The 27,145-nt window shown below is 36.4% G+C and overlaps 1 protein-coding gene across 1 annotated transcript in view; it reads right to left on the bottom strand.

Moving 5' to 3' along the window:
- Window positions 1-27,145, bottom strand: part of LOC118850889 (protein adenylyltransferase SelO-like) — a 59,220-nt gene that overhangs the window by 25,872 nt on the left and 6,203 nt on the right. The window contains exons 2-15 of the mRNA XM_036760525.1: window positions 25,666-25,784; window positions 24,842-24,970; window positions 20,523-20,587; window positions 20,381-20,437; window positions 20,195-20,293; window positions 19,398-19,465; window positions 18,458-18,545; window positions 16,077-16,146; window positions 15,144-15,216; window positions 11,916-11,999; window positions 5,717-5,846; window positions 2,309-2,353; window positions 2,128-2,209; window positions 1,935-2,027 (exon numbers count right to left, since the gene is read on the bottom strand). Of these exons, the coding sequence (XP_036616420.1) occupies window positions 1,935-2,027; window positions 2,128-2,209; window positions 2,309-2,353; window positions 5,717-5,846; window positions 11,916-11,999; window positions 15,144-15,216; window positions 16,077-16,146; window positions 18,458-18,545; window positions 19,398-19,465; window positions 20,195-20,293; window positions 20,381-20,437; window positions 20,523-20,587; window positions 24,842-24,970; window positions 25,666-25,784 (1,202 nt within the window). The remainder of the gene's footprint in view (window positions 1-1,934; window positions 2,028-2,127; window positions 2,210-2,308; window positions 2,354-5,716; window positions 5,847-11,915; window positions 12,000-15,143; window positions 15,217-16,076; window positions 16,147-18,457; window positions 18,546-19,397; window positions 19,466-20,194; window positions 20,294-20,380; window positions 20,438-20,522; window positions 20,588-24,841; window positions 24,971-25,665; window positions 25,785-27,145) is intronic.

The following is a 27,145-nucleotide window of genomic DNA, read 5'->3' on the forward strand; positions in this document are numbered from 1 at the left end:
GAAACACAATATACAAAAACCTCAGCTTTCCAAACAGATGACAAAAATTTACTAAGTGTGTGTTATGTGCCAGGCCTGGTGCTAAGCACTGGGAGAGAGAAAAGCAAAAATGAAACGCCTCAGGTACTCAAGGAGCTTACTTTCTACCAGGGGAAACAATATGTAGATCTTTAAGTAAATACAAAATAAACACAAGATTTGATGAGGGGAGGGTAACCTGGAGGCGGCACTGGAGCTGCTAGTCTTCAAAGGAAGCTAGTGATTCTAAGAGGCAGAAGTGAGGCAGAAGAGCATTCAGGTGTTCGGGACAACCTGTGCAAATCAATTTTAATCAGCAATTTGGTTGTTTTCATACAAAGGAATGAAAACTTATAGAAAATAAAGAATGGACTCAAGCTTCCTATTAGTTATCAAATTTTTACATATTAATTCATTGAACTACTGATAGTCACAGACTTTTCTGGAGTATGGAGCCTCTCAGAGCACTACCAAAAAACTTGGATAGAATTTTTTTCTCTCAAGTCTAAACAAGTTACAGACTACTACTAGATCATAAAATATAGCCGGGATAAGGAAGACAAATATTGTAAAATGTTTTTTCTATTATTTAAAATTCACAAGATTTCTTAACTATTCTTTTGTCATAGAAACGGATAGGAATGAACTGAAAATGAACATGGTTCTATAGCAAAGATGTTTTCTGATCCACCTTCATTCCCTGAGAGTAACAAGGCTCTGAAGAAAATCAGTATTATTTTTTAAAGTGCTAATCAAGTGTTTTATAATCAAAGGTTTACTTATATAAATGCTATTGCTGGCAGTAACTGTCAAGATGAATCTCAGAATACAAATTTTATGTAGTTTCTTAGCTTACTGAGTCTGAATAAATATTCCAGCGGTCTTGATGGTCCCAGAGATCTGTCCCTAATCTGTTGCTGGGTTTGCCTTCCTCTCCAGACTCAGGAATTCCATGCCTTTTTTCAACAACAGTAGTCGTGAAGGGGAGAACTCACCTTTAACACTTCTTACAGCCATAAGGATACCTCCATTTAAGGGCTGGGTAGGCACTGGGAAAGAGTTAATTGTCTCCATCTCTAGCATCCAGAAATCAGGTCAAAAAAAAGAACAGTCCTGCCAGTATTTGGCAATGAAAGTAGGTGGGGTCATGAGATCTTATCTGTGTGACTCTCAGCCCTTACCCAGGAGATGGAAGAGGCCCAAGAAGGAGTCTGTGACTTACTCTTCATCTCAAGCCCCACAGAAATAAAGGCAACCTACGATGACTATTAAGCAATGAAATTCAAGAGTCTGTGAAATATACGAAGTAATCCACTAGTGAGAACCTGAAGGAAAGGTTTCATTAATTTCCCGGTACAGAGAATATCCCAGAATTTAGATTCGGGAGCAGACCGGGATCAAGAGTAGAGTATGTAGCCCATAATAAAAATTCTACGTACATAATACATCCAATTAGACCAAGACAAATAATTTACTTGAGGAGTGAAGGATTGGGAAATTTAGAACAAAGAAGCTAAAGAGGTTTATAGTTAAATTTTGAGGGGTCCATAGGTGAGTGATGTTCCTAAAGGAATGCAGAGCTAGAGTTTAGTGTGGTTTTGTCATCTAATCATTCTCAATCCTCCCTTTTTCCTTTCTTTATCATTTCTTTTCTACGAATTTTCTTCTAAGACCCTGAATTCAAATCGTGGAGCTGGTATCTGGGCAGGAAGATGACACTAACAATAACCAAAAAGAAAAAATTAGTAGGTTTTAAACAGCTGGTCTACATTTTTGTAAACTTTATTTTACCAAAAAATACAAGAATTTTATCACACTTATATGATATTAATTCAATGCACAAGTAGGCTGAAATCAAAAGACAATTAATACTCCTAAAATGGAATTATGAAAAGTGAAATGTCACACATTAATACCTGAGGAATGTTGAAGTCCTTTAGCTGGGCCTGAGTTATCTCACTGAGCTCCCGAAACGTCATTGTAAAGTCAGCTTTTGTCTCTTCCATGAGCTAATAAAAGTAATTACATTTCTATCAATTTCTAACCACATTTTTCTTCTGTATCCAATAGATCAAGCAATTTATCAATTCAAAACAAAACAAGACTTACATGTAGTAGAAATGCAACCAAATAATCATCACCCTCCTTTTCACCAAGGAGACCCAATTTGGTTTTGAAAAGTTCTTTAAGTCTGAAAATAGAAGTTGCAGTAAGATTTTTAAAAACTTAATTCTTCAAGAACTGTCTTCAAACTAAGAGCATTAAAAATCTGCACTCAGAAATGACGTACCTTGTGTAATATAGAGTAGAATATCCCACAAGAATCTGAGCAGCGCTGTGAAAACAAAACAATTAAACTATATTGTATAATTATTCTTTTAAGAAATCCCACCATTTCAAATTTAAACCATTATCACATAGCAAACAATTTCCCCTTTACCAGACCATATATTGCTTGCAGATAAGAACTGTATACTCTTTCATTGTTGTGTTCTCACTGCTTACCACAAAACATTGTATATGCTGTAGTAGACACTTAATAAATGTTTAATTTGATTGATGAAAATCAATTTATCAATATGCTAGCATTTATATAACAATCATTCCCAAAATTATGCTAATTTTGGCTTAGCAATATTGATAATGACTAAACTATGTCTCCCCACTACTAAATAAACTCTAATCATTTGCTGTTACCTACAAGATCAAACATAAAATTCTGTTTGGCTTTCAACCTTTCCAATCTTCTCACATTTTACATCCCTTCACCCTATTTGATGATTCTGTGACACTGGCCTCCTTGCTGTTCCCTGCATAAGACACTCCTCTTCTGATGGTATATGTTCACTGGCTATCACCTGCCTGGAATGCTCCCCCTCCTCCCCTTGACCTCTTAGATTCCTTCACGGCACTAAAATCTTTCCTTGTGCAAGAAGCTTTTCCTGCAAGCCCCCACCCCCACCCCATGTTACTGATTTCCCTCTGATTGTACCTTCTGTCTGCCTTGTATACACGTAGCTTTCTATATGCTGTCTCTCTTATTAGAATGTGAACTCCTTTAAGGGAAGGTACTATTTTTGCCTTTGTTTGTATCCTCAGTGCTTGGGATGGTTCCTGCTGGCAAATTAGAGCCTTGTTCGCTGACTGAATGAATCTCATCATGCAGGCAACAGACTGAAAAACTATTTTTAAAAAAGCTTATTTCACGAATTTTGGATATCATAATAATTGTTAACATTTATATGTTGGGGTAGCTGGATGGCACAGTGCATACAGTGACTCATCTTTCTCAGTTCAAATCTGGCCTCAGATCCTTATTAGCTGTGTGACCTTGGGCAAGTCACTTAACCCTGTTTGTCTCAGTCTCTCATCTGTAAAATGAGCTGGAGAAGGAAATGGCAAACCTCTGCTGTATCTTTGCCAAGAAAACCCCAAGTGGGGTCACAGAGTCAGACATGACTGAAACAACTGAGCAACAGCATGTCTATGATCCGTAAGGGCTTAGGAAGCATTTAATGTCATGTAAGTCATGCTCCCATGAAACACCGCTCCAAAGAGAGTACAAGCAAGATATGGCACATCGTTAGCATATAAGATGAATGTTGAATTTATTTTTAATATCAGTGTTCTAATGGAAGTCCTTTTGGAATTTTCTCCTTTTGTATTTGAGTAGCTTATATGAGAGTTTATGTGGCAAAGGGATAGAGCTAGGAATTGACCTTTGATTTCATTAGTGTACTCCCAAGTGAGGAAGCTCCCTCAGCCAGTGTAAGTCAATCGCTGTTTTCCAACTCACATAGTCTTGAGAGTTATCAAGAGCACTGAGAAGTCAAATAACTTGCTCAGGCTCACACAGCTACTGTGTGTCAAAGGCAGGACTTGAACCCACACCTTCCTACCTTTGAGGCTGACTGAATCCACTATGCCAAGAGCTCACCCAACATAACTAAAATTTACATCCCAGAAAAACAACACAAATACCGTATCATTTCCAAATTAACACCAAGGACTTAATGCTAAATGTACAAGGGTATAGAATCTAAGTCAGTCTTCACACAAACCAAATTCTATTTATTTCAAATTATACAATAAGTCAATCAATGAGTGTTTAAGTACATACTATATGCCATGCTCTGTGCTAGGTACTGATGCAGCCGGCAGAGAGCTGGGCCTGAAATTAGGAAGAGCTGAGTTCAAATCCAAACTTGTTCTCTGTCACTTCCTCTGCCTCAGTTTCCTCAACTATAAAATAAGGTTATTAATAACACCTACATCTTACAGGACGTTGTGAGGATCAAAGCACTTGGCACAGTGCCTGGCACAGGACAGCGACTATATGAATGCTTATTCCCTTCCCCTCCTTCAAGGGCTACAAATGCAAAGAACAACACAGTCCTTACTTTCAAGTAATTCATATAATTACTTAGACATCCTCAAGATTTTATCTGAGTGCATAAACATGAGCAAACTTGCCCCAACTGGCTAGTTCATTCTTAAAATGCACCCCAACCATCACACTGCCCACAACTGGCATGTATTCACAAAACTTTGGTAAAGAGTGCAGTGAAGAATACCAGAAATACTTTACAGGACAAATTTGTATAGACCATTGAATCTCTTTCAACAAGACTTCTTAATTTCTTCATTTTCTTCTTCCATCTACTCTTCTTGTTTTATTCTTCATGAAACATGAGAACTTGTAATAGATTCATAAGGCCAAGCAGGCTGGGAGATATAGCAGACAGTAAAAGAAAACAATATCCTTTTCTCCTCCATCTCCCTGCCCCCTAACTTTACCTTCGCCCATTTTTCTTTTGAACTTCTCTTTTCCTATTTGTCTCTCAAACAGAGGGTTGTCATATTAAGTAGATAGTCACTTAAAAGTTTCAAGAAGGGCAGCTAGATGGCGCAGTGAGTAGAGCACCAGCCCTGGAGTCAGGAGGACCTGAGTTCAAATCTGGCCTCAGACACTTGACACATGTACTAGCTGTGTGACCTTGGGCAAGTCACTTAACCCCAATTGCCCTGCCAAAAAGCAAAAAAAAAAAAAAAAAAGTTTCAAGAAATAGCTCCAGAGGGGAGGAAGAAGACATGGGACTAGGCTTGGTGTTACTATTCCAAACCTCAAAGATTCAAGTAGTGGGAAGCTATGGAATATTTTCGGATAAATATAATTATCATTCTTATGGTCAAGTACTTTACAAATTCTAATTATATCCAGGCTAAGAAAGATCCCATAGGAGACTTCCTTTAATGAACAGAATAGAGTTTTTGGTAGGTAAAGAAGTCTTCTTGGATCTATTACATTAAGTAGTTTAAACATTCCTATACATACCACTTATTTACATTATTACTTTGCTTAGGAAGGTATTATTTTATACAGTTCAGCCCCGCTCATTTATGCATTCCAGGTGTCAATAACTTTTCACTACATAAAATTTTACAATATTCTGAGGAAATAAAATATTTTATGATTTCTATTTCTCCACATGTAACTAAAACTTCAATATCTAATTTAAAACTCTTTTTGGTTGCCAATGTATGTAATTTGTGGCAATGCTATGAAACTGTTAACATAACATGGATTTTTTTAAAAAAATTATTAAAAGAAATCTTATGACCTCTCCTTTTTCCAAACATATGTTCATCACAGAAATTCTTATCTCTTTAATATAAAGATATAGTTAAAGATACTCACAGCTGCTTTTGATTAGGATCCAATAAGGGGTTTAAAACCTGTAACAGTTTGTTCAGATTAAACATCCCAACATTGGCCTGGTTTCCTATTTTATATCTTCTTTCGTCATCAGATGTATTTGGTACAAAATCTGTTTCAAACAAAAGTTACAATTCTGCAATGGAGTCAATACAACAAATATCTGCTATCCACATTTCTATGTTTATACAGTACATTAATAAAAATCCTTCTCACACTATTTAATTCAGACTTAGTACAAACACAAGAGTATCTATTTACCCTAGAGTAACTTAAATTCTAATAGTTACCTCACAAAGTAAAACATTTTTGTTTACAGATTTTCAGATCATCACAACTGCTGTTTTCCTGCTTGAGATACTAAATAAAAACAGATGCTAAAGACCACTGTTTCAATATTTTTTACTTTGATTTCATCAGCCTGGGTACTTTATTTCCCAATAAAAGTCAAATCTCTCCATGCCTTATTTACTGTCTTGTATAAATCCTGTCCATGTTAAAATCTTCCCAATGTCCTATAAGCTTTCCTCTTATTCTTTCATCATATCTTTTGTTCTTTTTAAACATTTTTAAAAATGTGCTTTATTTATAAGATAGTGATTTCTGGGGGAAAATGATCCAGGTTGAACCCTTCCTTTTGAGAATGAAAAACAATTAAACACATTCAATACAGCAATTGAAAATGGCAATTAATGCAACATTCTACTGTAGCAATTCCCTGTCCCTCAACTGTAATGAGAGAGACAGGTTTCATTATGAGTGCTCTGGGAACAGTTTTATACTTACTCAGAATTTGGGTTCTTTTTAGTGACCATTTCACTGACATCACTGGAGCTATTATTGTATATTGCTGTTTTTGGCTCTGTTTATATCACTCTGCATCAATTCATACAAAAGCATGTTTTGTACAAATGCTTCCCTGAATCCCTCAGTCGTAATTTCCTTCTGTATAATAATATTCTATTACATTCATATACTACTTGTTTCAGGCATTCATCAATCAATGGGTGCACAATTTGTTTTGAGTTGTTTGCTACCAAAAAAGAATGCTGCTATTAATGTTTGGAAATATTTAAAAATTTATCTCTGCCTTTGACTTCCTTTGGTTATATGTCCAATAGTGGGATGGTTCAGTAAAAGAACATGGACGGTTTAGTCACCTTCCTTGCATAATTCAAAATTGATATAAACAGAATGGCTGGATCATATCTTAGCTCTATCAACAATGTATCAGTGTACCTGTCTTCCCATAGTCCTGCCAACACTGACTATTTTTGGTTTGTTTTTGTCATTTTTGCCAATTTGCACAGCACAAACCTCAGGGTTGTTTTAATTTGCATTTCTCTTACTGCTTGTTATTTGGAGAATATTTTCATATGACCATATACATTTCAATTCTTCTTTTGAAATCCACTAGTTTATATCCTTTGACCACTTATCTACTGGGAAATGGCTCTCAGTGTTATATATCTGTACCAATTCACTAACTATCTGGAATATCAGACTTTTATCAATATTTGATGCAAATATTTTGTCCCACTCTATAGTTTTCTCACTCTATGTTCGTTGATTTTGTTAATGCAAAAGCTTTTAATTATATATACTTGAAATTATTTTGTTAAGTCACCAACTCAATAAGCTCTTATTAAATGCCTACTATGTACCATTGTGTTAAGTACTGGGCATACAAAGAAGGACAAAAAAGTCACTTTCCTCAGTGTCAGCAATCTAACAAGGGAGATATACAACTCTGGACAAACATGATATGTGAAGAACAAATTGGAAATAATCTCAAAAGGAACACTAGCATTAAAAGTGGGGAAGGCTGGGAAAGCTTTCTTACACAAGGTGGGATATTGGTTCAGACTTTAAAGAAACCAGGAAGCCAGTGAAAATGCCCAGAATAAAGAGACAGAGTATTGTATGCAAGGAATAACAAGGCAGGGGTGGAGAAGATATTGGGTGAAAGCTTGTGTGTGAAGTGAGATGAGGAGGAAGACAGAAAGAGGTCTCAACAAATGGCCTCAATTTTTTTAATAAAATATGAGGCAAGGTTCTCAGGTAAGTGGAGTGGGGGGGCATGGGAAGTTTGAGGAGAGCTAAAACGGTTTGGAAAAGCTGCTGGGATGACTGAGACAGTGAATCAATAGGATTGCCATGTTGCAAAGATATAAATTTGTAGTGGACCCAGTCAACATTGTTTCATGATTTTTCTCCAACATTTTTCAGCAGTACATGAATAAGAGATGCAAAGGCAGCAGATGGCGGAACTAATCCAAGGCCAGGGCTTAGCAGAACAATAGTAGCTTCAAGATAACAGGGCAAAGGGTTGGAGGGAAAAGGATAATGTTGAGTTTAACTGGTTTGTCAACGGGTCAAGATGGAGAAGTGAAAACAATGTTACCAGTACAAGGGCAATGGCAAGGGAATGAGTAGAGGGTGAAACATAAGCGCAGTCATCCCAAGACTCAGGTAGCCCTATACAGTTAGAAAGCAGAGGGTGAGAAGGGACGGTGATACAATTCATGTAAAGTCTGCAGGAAAGCTGATGAAACGGCTGATATAGGTAAGGACACTTCTCCTGCAATTAGTGTGGCTCTCTTCTACCTTTTGTTTAACAATTATATAACAATACATAGTATAATGTTATATAATATATAATTATGTCACATACTGTTATTTATAAATGTATATATTATATAATATACATTAATATGCTATGTACTTATCTGTTATATCATATTATATATATATGTATATATATATATATTTCCTTGTCTACTAATTTTTTCCATATGATGACTTTCTATATTTGGGACTCAAATACATTTTGAGCTAATTGTGGCACACAGTGTAAAATGATGGTCTATACCTAATTTCTGCCAAACTACTTTTCTCAGTAGCTCTAGTCAAAGAGTCCTTCCTCTACCAAGTTTTGTGCTTAGGTTTATTAAACACTGTACTATATACTGTTTTCAATTTCTTCTGTCACTTAGTGGGTTCAACTTACCTATTTTTCTATTTTTTAAACAGTACCAAATAGCTTTGATGACTACTTCCTTATAATATAGTTTCAGGTCTGTTAATGCCATGAAATTCATTCATTTGTACTTTTTCTGCTTCCCTTGAAATCCTAACCCTTCAAAATATATTCTGTTATTATTTTGGCTGGTTCTATAACATATCCCCTTGCTAATTTGATTGCTACGTAACAATGATTTAAATAAATGATGGCACTATGTAATAAAATTGTCTTCAATTCTTCTCCTCAAGTTCCTATATCAGGCTCCTACATCTGCTTCTTTGAATTATATGTCTGCTTCCTGTACTTTTAATGGTTTAAATGCTTACTTTCAGTGACTTTTCAGTGGCTCTAAGTTTTTAATATGTTTTCTCATTTTTTTTGTTTTACCTTCTTCAATCATAAAATAATTATATGCGAATAAGCCAAGGTACCCTAATCCTTTGCAGCTGAAATCTTCAACATGGCCCTCTAGCTCCTTAGGTGTTCTTGAAAATCTTTATTATACTCATGTTTCTCACAGTTTCTAATAATAAAAGCTCTTTTTCTGCCTCTTTAAAATAGCAAACAGTATACACATAACCAAGGCATCATTCTATATCACTCTAAAGGTAATTTGAGTCTTTATATTTACTCCAGTTGGTTTTCTGTCCAAAACTGCCCAAAAATCAATCTAAAAGCCATGCTTCTTTATATCCATATATTTGTAGTTTTTATTAAAATAAAATTCTTTTACTACTCTTTTTAAGTATCAAAATATTCTTCTGTAACAGCAACAGTATCTTACATCCTTTGACAATTGATATTTTTCCTTCACACAAAAATACTTTTGCTGTTTCTTTAAGCGCTAAAGTGCTTGCTTTATCTTAAAGAATATAAGCCAGTATAAATAGCTTATGCTTTATATGGAAGTTTGCTGGATAACAGCTTTGATGCCTTGCTTTCTTTTTAGTATTAATAGTTGTGACTATGTTGCGAATATGATAAAAGCTACCATATGGAAACTTGTAAATGATTTTGCTTTAGAGTTGCTTTAGTTTGGAAATGTTACCTAATTTGTAGGTCGGCTGTTGTGCCATCTGTTAAACCAATAGTTTACCATGTGACAGCCTCTCTAGAAAATCATTTAAATGAAGCTTTTAAAATCTACTTTATTTTTCCCTTTTCTGGATTTTCTAATTTAAGGTATAGCTTTTCCTAACTGTATGAAGATTTTTTTCTACTTTAAAGTGACATTGACTTTTTTCACCTGATAGCATCGTTATCAACTAATATTTAGTTACCATCCATTGTGTGCATGGCAATACACTGGGGATTATCATCTGTAGCTGGATGACTAGAATAATCCCAAGCATGCAATTCAGACTACATGTGGGCTAGTTAGGTTTTTGTAATCATATAACAGAGTTTTGCCAAAAACTTCTGACAAACTACTTCTGGTTCCTTTTCTTCAAATGAATAAGACTGTTCCGTCTTTGGAACATTTAAAGACAGATTCAAGCAAAACAATATACAGAAATAAAAATGAGAATAAACAGAAAGGAGAGTAAACAGAAATATACAGTAGCTTCTCAACAAGTATTAGTCCTGGAAAAGGATATTAAATGGTGAGGTTTTTTATTCTATGAAAGTACACCCTTACTTAACACAAATTAATGAAGCTCTATTCCCCAAGGAACAAACACTTTTCAAATGGGGAACCTCAAACTATCAACAACCATGCATAAGAGTATTCTAAAATACTTACAATGAGAGAAATGCAAAGAAAAAAATCCTCAGGTATCACTTCACACCAAGAAAATTGGCAGATAACAAAAAACAAATAGTCATTGTTGGAGAAAGTAAGGCACATTAATATGATATCAATAGAGCTATGAGCTAGTCTAACTACTCTGGAAAATTATTTGGAATTATTTAAGAAAAAGCACCAAACGATTCTTACCCTTTGCCCAGAAATCATACTACTGGACAAATAGCCTCAAAGATAGAAAGGCTATATCTGTGTCCATATTTATATCTACATCTCTATGTATAGCTATATCTCTATATATTCAGTTAACTCCAAAAAACCATATGTATACTAATAACTGTTATTTCAATCTTTATTTACCTTTTTAAAAATACAGATTAACACAATATAATAAGTAGCATATCTTGTACACAATATGTATTTCAAAAAAATTTCCAATTTTTTTCAAAGAACGGCAACTTGGCATAATGGACAGAAAGCTGACCTGGGAGTTGGAGAGACCTGAGTTCAAGTCCCGCTTCTGAAAACTCCTGACCAGATCACCCTGGACAAATCACTTACCCTTCCACACTCCCTGCTCTAAGACCCTAAGTTGCAGAGCAGCTCCAGATTTGCTTTGGAAGAAGGTGTTTCCTCACTGGGAGATTCCCTACATCAATGAAATCACAAGTCTGATATAAAAATATTTTTTCAAATACATGCAGATGCTATTATGATTAATAAAGCAAAAATTAATTTAAAAGCATTCTAACAATGGCTATTGTTAAGTAATTTCTCAATCAATTGATACTAACTGCAACACTACTAATGTGAGGATCACAGAAAATTTCTGAAGTTAAAATGGATACTCATGTTTGAAACACTGACTTTTTTTAAAAGCACTATGGAGTATAAATTTCTCTACTTTCAGTTCAGAGAACATCTTTAGCCCCTTCCCCAGCATCCTAGAGAAATATTCCTATATATGCTTTTAGAGCCTAGATATGAGCAGCAGTAGAAGATAAAATAATTAGATAGGGTGCTAGTGAGTGTCAGTGCAAATCAAAAACAATTTTGGTGGTTCTCATGATTTCTCATATAAAGCAGTTTGATTATTTTAATTTAATGGGGATGATCACAACATCCTAGATTTTAATCAAGAAGGAAGCTCAGAAACTATCCATTCCAACCCATTCACTTTATAATTAAGAAAACAGACCTGAGGAGTTTAAATCACTTGTCCAAGGTCACATAGGTAGTAATTATCCAAGGTAAAATTTGAACCCAGGTCCTCTGACTCCAGAGCCAATGTTCTTTACAGTATGCCATTATTATGCTCTATCACTGTTATCACTGCTAGATCTCATCTATTAGTTAGCCATCAATTTAGGATGATAACTTTATATTGAAATTAAATACAGAAAACATACTTGGATCATAGGCCTCCATAAAACCAAAAGGACCATAATCTATTGTAATAGATAACAAACTGAAGTTGTCAGTGTTGCAAACACCTAAAATTGGGAGAGAAATTCAGAATAATTATGTCATTTATAATTATATAATTTATATATGTATATATAATTTATAGAACCCTACTAATTTATCAACAATGGAGAGGCAAAGAAGTTTATGAAAAAATTATTAGTTATGGAAATTGAATAAAATATTTATGTGTAAAATTTTATCATTGGCCGAGTATGATAGTTTAATTAACTTTAGACAGTTACAGAAAAAGATTTAAAATTAATTGATTTAAAATTAAAATTAATAAATCTATATTTTGTGTACAATAGGATTTCAATCCTCCCAAGAATGACAAGATCTACCCCAGGGAAAACAAAATTCCAACTAAATTTAGTCTTTAGTGTCTACTCTGGACCCATTAGGCATCATCTCTGCTTAGACATAGTCAGCACTTAATAGATGGCTACTGAACAGAACTAAATTCCTTCTTCATTAAAAAGGAACACCATTTAATTTGGAATAAGATAGAGAAAAGGAAGATCCTTGGAAAAGGACTTATGAGGACGCAAATGAAGATGTCCTGATACGCAGAAGAAAGGAAATAACGTAATGCTGAAGCAACATCACTTAAACACTTTCTATAACTAATGAATGCACACCAAAAATTATGTAATCAAATTTTAGAACTCCAAGCCACCGCAGAGATCATCAGCTTTACTTCTTCAATTTTGCAAATGAGAAAACTGAAACCTAAAGACATTAAAGAATTTGCCTAAGGTCACATAAGAGGAACTAGAACTCCAGGCTCCTCTCAGTCCAAAACTCTTTCACTATACCGTCATACAGCAAATCACACACATATGCAAAAACTCTAGTCTGTAAGTTTGTACTCAAAATAGATAAACATCTAGTTATGAAAAGACTGAAATAATGAACCAAAAAGTGATCACTTGATGAGATATGCTATAGCAATAGCCTTCAATGATGACAACATGCTTTCTTGGTTCTGTTTTGCCTATTATGCTAATACTAATATTAGTTTATGTTCCCATAAAGACTAGGTAGGGAGCTCAAAAGTATTTGAAATGACAGGTGGCCATCCTGAGATTTAAAGATTGTTATGAATTAATACCTAATATTTTCTCTTAGGAGCACTGGTGTCAATAAAGCAACTTGCTAATGAGAAAATTAGAGGCTAGCCAACAAAAGGAAATTTTCAATACCTCTCATAGAGAAGCTGATGGCGGGATTGGGCCAGAAAGACCTCCCCAGTTGCTTTCTCACCCTGAAGAAGCTTTTAGCATGAGGCCCACTAGCCTGGACCATCGGAGCCCCAGCTTCCACCTGGATTTCCCCTCCTCTCCCTACTTTTCAGCTCTCCTTTATGTGTTACCTTCTTCCATTAGAATGTAAGCTCCTTGTGGGTGAGAACAATCTTGCTTGTTTGTATTTGATTCCATAGGGCCCCTGGAAAGCACTTAATAAATAAGCACTCTATATATCTTGAAGCCATCTTCATCCCTTATCTCTCCCTCAAACCCCACATGCAATCAGTCGTCAAGTCTAACTGACTATACCTCCACCTCCTCTCACATCAGCCACTTCCCATCTTTTCATTCCAATGGCCACTGCCCTAGTTCAGATCCTCACCACCCCTCTCCTGGATTACTGTAATGGCCTCTTCATTGGTGTCCCTGCCTCACATTTTGCCCCCGCCCACTCCAACCCACCCCCCACACAGCTACCAACGTGATATTCCTAAACCGAGTCTCACCACGTCACTCCCCTGCTCAGTTAACTCCAATGCCAACCTTTTACCTCACGGATCACATACAAATACCTCTGGCTTTTAAAACTCTTCATAAGCAGACTCCAATCTACCTTTTTAACCATACTCCAAGGTCCAGTGGCACTGGCCTTCATGTTGTACCTCATTCCCGACACTCCCATCTTCATCCCCATCCCTCTCACATGCCTGGAATGCTCTACCTCCTCCCTTCTGACTCTTAGACTGCCTGTTTCCTTCAAAGCTCAGCTTAAGTGCCATCTCCTAACATGAGGCCTTTACTGATCCCCACCTAGCTGTGACTGCTTCCACCACAAATTACCTTAGATTTATTTTGCATATACTATATCTGAACCTACAGAACGTAAGCTCCTTGAAGGAAAAAACTGTCCCATTTTTATCCCTGTATCCCTAGTGGCTAGCACATAGTAGGTACTTAATGCTTATCAACTGACTGATTCAGAAAAGAATGGCATCTTTCCAAATATAAAATATAAAATATATAAATATAAATATAAATTTATTAAAAAATATATAAATATATATATATATATAAATATAAAAATATATTGTCCTTTATGATGTTATTATAAAAAGACCATAAGGTTTTCCAAGTACAGATGTAAATTTATATTAAAGCAGTCATTCTCTCATCTCTTGTGGCCAAGAACACATACTGGCAAAATAGTTGGCTCACATAAGGCTCTGTGGCTATGGGACAGAGCAGCATGACAAAGTAGAATAGTAAACTAGAGTCACAAAACTTGCTCTGATTTACAAAGTTTGCAGTCTTGAGCAAGTTCTCAGTCTAAATTGTCTTAACTATAAACTAGGGGATTTGGACTAGAAGATCTCTAACATCCTTTTCCAACTTTAAAATTCTACATAAGTGACTGGTTCATAAAGGATTACTCTCCTCAAACTTGGTACCACTGACAAAAGACAACCCTCCCAACAGCTCAATGAGAGCAAATCACCACAGAACATTGTTCTGTCACTCTCAAATGTAACATAATCATTATTACTACCAGTATAGTTCATTCTATATGATTTATAGTATTGGGAAAGAGATTGTGAAATCCATAAATAAGGTAGAACTTATTTTCCTACTCATTTGGAAAGTTCTGGCTTTTGAATTCCTACCCTTTAAAATAAAGATACACATTTAAAAATATACCATGTACTGCTTTTCCCTTCTGCTATACAATGTTCAGTTCAAAATGTTTTTAATGAAAGAAAAATCTATAAAGGTGAAGAACAGTAAAGATTAGTACATTAAAAGCCTTGAGTAGCATATTAAAAGAAAAATTTAAAAACAAAACACATGAATGACAATGAAGTGAATTCCTTTAACAAATGGATTCCACTTAGTATTTGAAAGATGCAACATAACTAGATAACTTACCATGAGCAAAACCCACAGACATCCATGAGGCAATAAGATGTGCTGTCCCAGATACCACATTAGAGAAAAAATCCTGAAATCAAATACAAAAATCTTTTTGGCCTGTTCAATGATATGTTCTATAATGGATTATACTAATAAGAAATGTTATGAATATGGAGAAAATTCTGTGGAAAGACTTAAAGAAGTGAATTATTCAACCACAAGAAAATGAATAGTAGGTAAATAAAACAAAATCAAGAAATTATGATGACCATGTTCTTTATCTCTTTTAACTCTAGCAAAAGGAAGTTTCCTATGAATGAGAATTAGAAAACCATAGTTTGGTTTAACAGGGGAAGTAGCAGAATCTCTGCAGCTGAGGTAATCTTGTAGTTTAGGTCATCATCTTTCTGGCAAGGTACATCATGACATCTTTCAAAGGCCTTTCTAGCTCTAAGATTCTCCATTCATGATCAAAATGAAACATACTTCAGATCTATCACAGCATATCAGTTTTATGATCTAGTTCAACTCTGTTCATTTTACAAATGAGGAAAGTGAGTAAGCACCTTGCCCAAGATTACATATCTAATTAGCAGAAAAGTCAAAATAGGAATCTAAACCTCTTCTTTCCCAATCCTGAAAGTACAATTCTTCTGCCTCCTGTTGCCCCATAAAAACATATACAACAACCCAAATGATATTCTTTATCACACTGAAATTCTTTTGAGAAAAAGCAAATATAATTTCTGGTTTTCCTCCATTTCTGGATACTTCTCAGACTAAGACAACTTGTCTGTCTACGAACCTCATAATAAAGAACAGAGATCTAAATCTTATAGATCTCACAGAGCTACATAACATCTTTTGTTTACTCAGTATATAAACTTTAAGGTGCAAACCTCTAGGCAGGTAAAGGGAAAGACATTTCCTCCTCTTTTGAAAGCTTACCAGGTATCTGTTGGGATCCTTCACATCTACTGATGGAAAATGTTCCTGTATGATAAAGTTTAATAATTTCCTAGGAAGAAAAAAAAAACTATTCACACAATTGCTCTGGGAAATAAAGTATTAGATTACTTATACCCATTTTCTTTTTAAAAATAATTCCCCTATTTCTTCCTCCTTCCCCTCTGCCATCTCTTAAAACAAAGATTTTTTTAAAAAATAAAAAGGAGTGAAAAAATTCAATAAAATCAACCAATACATTAAAAAAATTTGACATTATATTCAATGTTGCACATCGATAGACACATACCCCTATTCTCTTCACATAAGAGCAAGGGAAGGTATCTTCTTATATTTTTTCTTTGAAACCAAGTTTGTTTTTTGTAATTTTGAAATGTTCATTTTTGATTGCTTTGTGGTTTGTTCCATTGTTGCTCTTTATAGTATTGTAGTTAGTCATTGTGTATACTGTCTTCTTGGCTCTGCGTACTTCACTATACATAAGTCTTTCCCATGCTTCTCTGTAGCCATCATATTTATTGTTTTTCACTACACTGAATGTGCTGAAATTTGTTCAGCCATTCCCCAACAAATGGGAAATTGTTTCTAGTTCTTTGCAACCACCAAAAGTGTTGCTATAAATATTTTGATGTAAATGGAACCTTTCTTTAAAACCACTTTCATCAATTACAGAAAGCTTAAAAAATGATAGAAAAATAAAATATATCAGAACCTTTTATTCTCATACCAGTCAAAGGAGATACCATGACCTTCCTAAAATATAACTGGGTTCCTGAGAACTCAATTGAGTTCCTCTCAGATCTTGCCTTATTTAAGACCTTGAAAGATGTTGCCATTGCCTGGCAAAAATACTGAAAAACGCTAATCCTGGCAAAGGCCCTCTCTAATGTGGTTCCAGCCTGTCTTGGTCAATGAGAAGCACAGAGGTCTGCAGAATGAACAGTGGATTAAGAACTGGGAGACCATGATTCTGCACTGACAGTTTACCCTGGAAACAGAATTTAGCTTGTGACTAAGTTAAAACAGAAAACAGTGCTTGCTCCCATGCAAGCACTTAGGCTAACAATACACTGAATATAAGACAGGCTTTATTTAACCTAATAGAAAACTACTAAACACAAAAGACTGGCGCTCTAACTTACAAATGTTTAAAACAACTCTCCCTTCCTTTCTAGTGAGCTTCCATTTTCCACAGAACTATGCTATACTTGAAGATTCCATGTGCCTTGAAAGGAGAAAGCAGTAGGGTTGCAAGCCTCTTGGAGAGAACCAGAACTGCAGGTAAAAGAGGGGCTACCACCTGAGACTGGTGCTCTCCTGCCTCCAGAGGAAGGCTATGCTCCTCCAGAGAACCATATGGCCCCAACACAAGAGAGAAACACATTTTCTCAGAACAGGGTCTGAAGAGGAAAAGGTTCTTGGGCTTCTTGTAGGAGCTGCAAGAATACAATGTAGAGGAAGCAGAGTCACAGTGGTGAAGCAATGGATGAATTCCTACACAAGAGAAGGAACTCTAAAGCCACAACTCCTGGACATTGAAAAGGAGCTCCTGGACAATGACAAGTTCCTGGATCAAGTAGAGAAGTTCCAGTTTGAAGAGCCAGAGCCAAAGAGCAGTGAGGGGCAGAGCCACCATAGGGTAAAGTGAATCCAAACCTCATCCTCTACTAACACCATGAGACAAGCACAGGAGTAGTGGGAGGAAGCCAATGCTAGGGACTCCCAGTCCTTTCCTACAGAAAAGGAACCTAGACCAGAAGGTAATTCTTGCTCTAAGTTTGGAAGACTAAACAAGTCTCTGGTAGAAGTGAAAGAGAGAAGGAACACTGCTTTGACTGTTTATGGGCCTCAGTGTAAGGCTTTTCTTGTGTGTTTCCTGGTGTCAGGTAAGGCAAAGCCAATCCTATACATAGGGTATTGCCAGCCTGAGTGTTTGCACAGAAGCTGAAGACTCTTAACAGTTTGTGGAAAGACTCAAACATGAGCCAAGGGCTGATATCCTTAGGAGAAACTCAGCATGGGTGCAAATAAGCTAAATTCTGTTGTTCCCAGGGAAACCCTGAGCGGGGGGCTTTGGACAAAGAGACAGACATTCCCAATATTACACCTGGTCTGTTGTACACCCAAAACTTCAATTCTCTTATACATGTCATGCTAGAATGTAAAGCATTCAGGCCTAGTTGGACCGCCTTATGTTCTCATAGTGCCTAATGCAGGGCTAAGTATAAAGCAGTCATTCAGTAAATACTTATTCATTGAATGCTTTTTCCCCTCAAAAGAAAACAGATTATCCTTAATAATGTATAAGAAAACATATGTATGTCAAAATGTGTTTGATCATATTATGAAGATAACTTATTAACCTTAGTAAATCCAGTTCACCATAATGAGCCAAAATTTCTAATGATCCAATGCGGAACCATGATTTTGCAATGCGTAGAACTACTGCACCTTAAATAGAAACATTTTAAAAATCAGGTAGAACATGTGAACTTCTTTAAAATAAAATTATCTTTATAAGAAAATTCTAACAGTATAACGCATCTGAAAAATATTTGTTAGAAAGCAGTCAGGTCCTGGTTATTTGCATGCAGATTAGCTAGCTACACAAGGCCTGGTAGAATTTTCTGGCTGATGTGGCCCTTCAAGGAAATTTACAGGAAATTTAGATTCCGGGACACCTGCAACCTGCTAGGGACTATCACCACAACAAAATGGCCATCCTGCTGGACAGTGCTCCAGAAAGTGAACTATCCACTTCCCCTGAAGTTTCTTACTACTTTGCAAATCTTAAAGCACTATATAAATGTCACCTATTATCTAATAAGGAAAAGCAGCAGCCTATCTACTGTTTTTTTATTATTCCCCATGACCACTGCCTTGCATTCGTTCACATGGATTTGAGAGAAGTGATTTTATCAGAAAATAATATAATAAAATAAAACTATAATAATTTTGCTCTAGCAATCATGAGTTATCTGTAATGTGAGAATATCTAACAATTTCATGAGTTGGTGCTTATCTTTCTATTCTTTTTGTTAAATGCTTATCTGTTCTTTCCCCCATTTTTGATGAAAATTTTTCCAAAAAGGGTTGCCTGCCTCCTTAACAAAGGATACTTCAAAAGACCTAGAATGCCTATCTGCAAATAGATCTATTTTGCACAGGGTCACAGCAATATATATTTTTACCTTTATGCCATAAACTATTGGGAATGTGTAATTATATGATTCGCAATACTTTTTTTGCCTTTCTGAAACATGGCCTCAATTTTCCAAAAGTGCTTTCAAATGCCATCATTACCTCTTTCTTTCTGAATATTTCCATTGTAGAAATTATCTCTCCACACATCATCATCACTTACAACCAGACTGAAAGAAAAGAGAAATAATCAAATGATGTTGAACTTTTTTCAAGTTGTATTTTCACTAACACAGATGTACTGAATTCAGAAAAAAAGATTTCCACTGTTTAAATAGTATCACTTTATACCACAAATTATGCAAACAGAAAATTTACAGGCCACAGAGCAATCTTTTTTAGTAAAATGCTTGCTTATAGTTACAGTATCAATGGTTATATTTAGAAATAAACCAAACACCTGTATTAGTGAAAAAAAAAAGTTGTTTTGTTCTTTAGTCTTCACATCGACAAAGCAATTGTTCAAAATATAAGAAGGAAAATGAATGAAAATAGGAAACTGGCTCATAAGCTAAAATGTTGCTTAGTAATAAAAACAGCAAATGTTGCTCTGCTAATATCTAACTTGATGTGTTTTTAAAATTACTTTTTATCATTGCAGCTCAGCTGCAGCCATGCCACTATTTAAAGAAGCAGGCAAAATGCTGAACTATTATAACTGTATTTTTAAGCAGTATAGACAACTCGGCTCTTTTATTAGAAACATGGAAATTATAAAAGGCTTCTAACAAGAAGTCTTGTTAGCTTCTATTATCCTTCGGCAGATAGTGTGACTATCACAGTTAGTTATATTATGACTCAAGCAAGCATTTCTGGAAGGTAACATCATCCAGTCCTAAAAGTTAGCTTCATAATCACTGTCATAGAGGATAAAAAGCGGGGGGGGGGGGGCGAGCTACCTTAAAGCTCTGCTCGTTGGGATGCCAAGGTAGTGCAAGGCCTCACTAGCCAAAAATTCTCTCACTGAGGAACGCAGCACAGCTCTTCCATCACCATTTCTACAGAAAGGTAAAAATAAAAGGTTGTGTTTGAAAGTTTAAAGGCATTACAATTCTACGTATGTGACCAAAAGCATGAGACTCTACCGTGAGTATGGAGTCTTTCCAGAGCCTTTTAACTGGAGTTCCCACTTTTCACCATACCTTCCAAAAGAATATCAACATATTAGAATGTCCTCTTATCTTACCCAAAGGAATGCAAAATATTTTTCTGTAAAACATTTGATACCTGTTTGTGTATATCCCAATAAGGTGGGCTCTTCCATCCCCAAGCTGATCTGCCCAGGTTCCAAACTTGGAAAAAATTAAAATTCTCAAAGTCATTTTTAATTAACTACATCTCTTAAGAATCAGTTTTTCAAAATGACATTGCTAAAAAAGGACATTAGATATTAAGTCATGCTGGGGTTACAATAACAAGTGATTTGGCCCTAAATGAGAAAATACAAAGCATTTTCAGCTAACTTAGTTACATGGTCATCTTATAACATCCATCGGAAAGACACTGAAACTGACAATCTTAAATCTAGGAGCAAAATGTGAAGTCTGAGGCATAATTTGGTTCCTGAATAATACAACAAGGCACAAACAAAAAAAAATTCTGTTGCCTTTGAGGCTTCTGGAAAGCATCTTCCATAAGCATCCATATACTTAAGAGTACCAATTAAATATGTCATACATGAACATCACTGAATTCTACCCTGGTACTATATTGTAGCATAAAGTCCTCCTCCATTATTGAAGACTGTGGTAAATAGACAGCTGTAGCATAGTACATGCAACACCTGGGTTCTAGACCTGCCTATCACAAATACAAATAGTGTGACTACCACACTAACTCCTCAGTATTTACTCTACAGGCTGAGTGACAATGGGCAATTCTCTAAGCTCATAAACTAGAGCAGAGCCGATGATCTGCATTTGTTTGGGAAGGGTTTCTATATTCCCACAGTGGTGATATTACAGGTCTAGAACAAACCAAACCACAACAAAAAACACTATGCCAGTTAAGTGAAAACTCTGGAGGATTTTTCCAAGGTAGAAAAGGCTTCAAGTACGGGCTGCTGAGAGATTGCCACCTGAAAACCAGTCTAAGTTTAAAGAGGATCATCACTGAAAGAGTTCCACAAAATGATGAATTTTTATAGCCCCAACCAATCATGACACTGCCTATAAAACTCATATTGATGAAACCACAGATCTTTTGAAATATTAAGTGAACTAAATCTACACAAATGACTGTTTTTGCATCTAAGGCCCCTTCCAAAAATGAAGTTCTACAGTTCTAAGATATACTAGCTTTGTACGCCATGAACCCTGAAATAAAAGCACAGACTAAATTTTGTAGATCTTTGGGATAAGAAATATAATTAAGATTTTAAATATTTTGTCAACTGTCTCACACATGCACCAGGGTTAGCTTATATAAATCCAAGCACAGTCTTTAGGCTGTTCACTGACTTAGGAATAGTTTTATACTAAGAGAAAAATGAGAACCATGGGCTGCCTACATTTGTTAGGTAAAGACTTACTGACAATGACACTACTCCTTGGCCTTGAAGTACATTGTCACTTATAAGTTCCTAGACTCTGCCTACGGAGCTCAGTTTCAAGCTTGAGCAAACAAGTGTCTATTCATATATTCTGACTAGTGTCAAGGTAAATGCTACCTGCCAGAAGTGGGCAACTAGCCATGAATTCTGGATGCACAAATGGTCAAGGACCACTTACGCAGGTATACCTATTCTTGTAGAACAAAGGTGAAGGCAACCTGTGCCAAGTCACTAACACATGAAAATACAGCTGGCTATTTAGGACATCCATTGTTGTGTGTGCTATCTATCAATCGATATAAATTTTGTTGAATTGGACCAGTCTTCCCTGCCTTGGTTGTCTGTATTGGATGAGTGGGGTCAAAGACATCCAAGAAAAATTACAGGTCAAGAAACAAGGGCATCACCTTTCAAACAATGGGATGCTTCCAATTTGTACTATGTAACTTAAAGGGGTGGATTTTATCCTTTTTGTGATAATATAATTTTTAAAATTGTGATAGAATAAAAAGAAGAAACAAGGGCACCACCCTCAGGGACTCAAGGTTCATTCTCAAAAGAGTATCTTCCTGTTGAGAGAACGGCAGAAGTTGGAGTAATGTAATTAAGCACTGAGCCATACTATAAATGATCCAACAAAAGGCAGAAGAAAGCAGCTGCTTCTACCCTCTACACAGGGGCTATGAATGCATGATAATCTGGTAGAGTTAGGACCAGAGAGAAATCTGGAATTAGTGTGAAATTAGGAGTAAGGTTGGGAAAAAAGTGAGACAAAGAACGCAAACTCCTTTTCATATTCTCCACCTAGCCTTGTGATTTGTGAGGACCACAACCGGCATCATAGTGGTGGAAAGAGGTTGAAAGGAATTTTCTCACTCTGAGACAAATGAGAATTCCTCTTGATACACTCAGGGGAAAAGATGGTTGAAAAACTCAAATGTCTAATGGCTTCTCTAGCTAGCTGACTGGGTGACTGCTGAGGACTGCATCTCCAGAGTTAAAAAGCCCGAGACTGTGAGCTTTTTAGGAGCAGAGACTGTAGCAACAGATCAGTAAAGGAGCTGAATCCCAGTTGAAGAGCAAAAACAGCAGCAGAAACTCAACAGAAAAGTTCAGTAGCAACTCAACGAAGGTGACCTATGGCACAGAACTGCTCAGCAACAACATCCAAGAGACAGTAGCACGACCATAACATCACCAAAGGATAGCGGTGGCTCTATAGCTTTGGAGCTGTGAGTTGCCTAGCCATCCATGTTCCCTGACCACATCTGTTTTCTTCCTATCTGCCCCTCCATACACATTCACAAGCTACTTGGCTTCCCTACATATGTTCCCCTCCATAAGTGTTCCCTGGGCATACATGTTCCCTATATATATATCACTTTGTATCTGTGTTCCCTGATTATACATTCCCTACATGTGTTATTCTCTCCCCTACCAGCTGTGTAGTAACTTGTGGGAGAGAGTGTGCCTTTATCCCTGTTTAATGAGGGCAAGGTGAAATCTTTCTTGTCACTTATTTTTCTATACCATTTCATTAAATGTCTTTTGCCTTGAACTAGTTTGTCATTTGGCTAGCTTTACCAGTTAGAAGAAATACACTGTTGGAGGCTATGGTTTTTGAGTTGACACTGCCTTATAAAACGGCTAAGATATGGAATAGCCTTCTGGCGGCCCAAGTTTGAGGGAGGCACAAGAGTCAAGAAATACTAAATAAATATTAGCTAGCCCCAAAAGAGTGTCATGGGGCTTGAACAACCAACCTTATTTTAATCAATTTCTTTTTTCATCTTCATAGATGAGTACCCTGCTCCTATCTTCTTTCATCTCATGCTTTACTGTAGTCCTAAATTAGGGCTGGGGAACCTGCAGCCTCAAGGCCACATGTGGCCCTCTAGGTCTTCAAGTGCAGCCCTTTCAGTCAAAGGTTCCCCACCCCTGTCCTAAACCTATGCCTTCCCCCGGTATCTATTAGGGAGACAGTATGCCATAATGGAAGGAGATCTAGAAACAGAGGAGACCAAATACCACCTCTGATATGGCACAGGCAAGTCACCTAATCTCCATGAACCTGGGTTTCCTAAGTATCATAGGATAATAGATTTAGAGCTGGAAGAAACCTTAGAGAGGTCATCTAGTTCAACCCAGTTATTCAACAGATATAGGAACTCAGACATGATGAGGAGAGAAGTAATTTGCCCATCAGCAAAGTTTTATCAGGCCCTCTGAGGAATTAGGGTTTTCAAAGACAAAAGGCCCACTTGTCCCCAAAGGAGTTCATGTATAAATCAATCCAAAGGGTACAGAAGACCATCGAGCTGATCCTCAAACAGCAAAAGGCCACCATGTCTGCATCTGAGCCCATCAAGTTGAGGCAAAAATGGTGATATTGGACCCTCAAGTACCAAGGTATCTAAGGACAGGTTCTTCCTGAGAGGAAGAAAGACTGCCCAAAAGGGGCCTACAGGACTCAATATGCATTGCCTTAGGATACATTAATACATAGCCCTCTGGGGCAGCTAGGTGGCGAAGTGAGTAGAGCACCGGCCCTGGAGTCAGGAGGACCTGAGTTCAAATCAGCCTCAATCATTTGATACACTTAATAGCTGTGTGATCTTGGCAAGTCACTTAACCCCAATTGCCCTGCCTTCCCTCCTCCAAAAAAAAAAATACATAGGCCTCTGTACAGAGACACAATCTGTCTTACTTATCTCAGAGGGATAAGTAACTCACAGAGATCTGATATTCTCATAGCCACTCCTTCCATGGCTCCATTCTGATGATTTAGGACCTAGAAAATATCATAATAATAACTCCAACAGAGATGCTATGTATGGTGATAAATATACTCTAAATACTAAAACATTCTAAAATCATCTTGTTCAATTTTCAATATTCTGGACCAAAGAAATCAGTGAACAGCAACTTCGTAACTTAAATGGAAACTCTAAAAAATGTTTACATTTCCATGTTAGAGAAGCAATATTAGATTTACCTGATGGCCTCCATATCGATGGGCCAATGGAATAGAGCCAGATACTATCTTTTCACCACTTACAAACTGAACAAAATCACTTGTTTTTGAAACAGAAAAATCAAGGTCCAAAATGTCTTCCAGAACATCCTAAAAAAAAACATATTAAAATATAAATAGGCTTTCCACTAGTTTTCTATCAGAGTACTGATGACAAAAAAGGAAACAAAAGGAAACGATAGAATCATTTCAATAAATGCATTATTAATAATAATCCAAAACATCTGTTCATTTTTAAACTTATCAATAATATCTGCAAAATCTGGTAGTTCAGTTACCCGCACTAACAAGTACTACAAACAAGAAAAAACCATCTACTTCTACTTCACTGAAAAGTTTTTGGGTTTTTTTCTTAAAGTTGTATTCATAAGTATTAGTTATAATCTGAAAAAATATTGCTTTTCCTTCCAGTGCAAATACTTTTATGCCACTGAAAAATTATTAACTTTTCATTTTGAGCCACAGAATAGGATTCTATCATTGAAAGACAGCTTGGGGCGGGCTTATAAAGAATATTTTCAGGGTTATATGAAATTTTAACCTATTCCCATCCCCCAATGGTATTTTCCAACAGCTATTAGTGCTGGAAGAAAGTCAGATACTATGTTTGCATGGCCACTTACAAGACTGTGAGACCATCAAGGTACGTGAATAAATTAAACACAAAAGTAATAATTTACCCACTACACATATTAACTCTGATAGAACACATTATTCTTTTTTTATGAATGTTTCAGGGAGTTGAATAAAGTATTCTTATTTTTACTACTTAAAAAGAGCCTAACCTTTGAAACTGCTACAAGACGAATCCTTGATTTGAAAGGAGTAGGGTAAACAACAGAAAAGATACAGTTTCTCACTTTGCGAACGTAATTTTCATAAACTGGATCAAGTGGCCACACACCTGGTAGAAAAAAAAAAACAACAACCTTAAATTCACTTTCATTTATTTAACCTATATTTCCTAAAATTTTGTATCAAAGTAAAAGTGACATCTACAAACTCAAAACACATAAATTTTATCAAGTAACAACAGTGTAGCTTACTTCATTTCTAACACAGTAAATGTCTGCTATTTCACATTTTTAGCATTACAAGATAAAATACTGGGAAAGAAAATTCCTTTTTTCCACTGCTGATCACCTTGGCCTTGTCTCTTCCGTCTAGGTTTTCATGATACTACTCTTTCCTGGTTCTCCTCCTAACCAACTGACTGTTCCTTCTCAGTCTCTTTTGCTAGATCTTCATCCGGCCAAGGTGGATGCTTGCTAATGATGAGTGTCCCACAGGGTTCAGTCCTGGGCTCTTTTCTTTTCTCCTTCTATACTATTTCGTTTGGTGATCTCATCAGCTCCTATGAATTCAATTATCATCTCTATGCAAATGATTCTCAAATCTACTTATCTAGCCTTAACCCCTCTTGGGCTGTGCTTATCCAACTGTCTATTGGACATCTCATATAGGCTATCGCATAGATTGCTTAAACTGACCTCATGATCTTTCCCTTTCCAAAGCCCTTTCGTATGACTGTCCAAAGGAACACCATCTTCCCAGTCACCCAGGTTCCCAACCTGAGTATCATCCTCAATTCTTCTCACTCTTATCCCCTAACCTTACATGGCAGGAAGAGAAAGAAAAACTAAAAGAAACAAGAATATGAAAAATGACCGTCTAAAGACATTCTATAGAGACAACCAACCCTGTGTCTCTCACTAGTCATGACAGCATCACTGTATTACAGAAGGCTTCAGTAAGAAATGCTCATAAATGATAATCCCAGCAATTACTTTTTCTCTGGACTCATAATTTTATCTGTGTAAAGAATTCCCAGGTGAAGAAACTCCCTATCGGATCTACAAACTGTTTTAAGACTTAAAAAGTCTTAACGAATTGCAGAGGGCCCTGGAGGATTTAAGTGACTTGCCCAGAGTCACACAGACAGCGTATGTTACACATACTTTCCCAAAGAGGGGCATATGATCCCCTGGGGTATGCTGCAACCATGGGGGTGGGGGAGCAGTAGGAGCCTAGGGGGCAACTGAAGGGCATTGAATAAAAATAAGGGGGCGGTGGAAGCAAAAAGAAAGAGAAGAAAATGTTGAAAAACGACTCATATATGTTTCATCTGTTGTGTAACAGAATTAAAGTCATAGTGATTACATTATTTTCCAGATAAACACACAAAATGCAAGTTAGAACTGATCAGTCAAGCCCATTGGCAGGTGAGCACGTTGTGCATTGTCAGGAAGTTCAGCATGCATCGGC

The sequence above is a fragment of the Trichosurus vulpecula genome, chromosome 5 (genome assembly GCF_011100635.1).
Source record: "Trichosurus vulpecula isolate mTriVul1 chromosome 5, mTriVul1.pri, whole genome shotgun sequence".
Classification (NCBI taxonomy): domain Eukaryota; kingdom Metazoa; phylum Chordata; class Mammalia; order Diprotodontia; family Phalangeridae; genus Trichosurus; species Trichosurus vulpecula.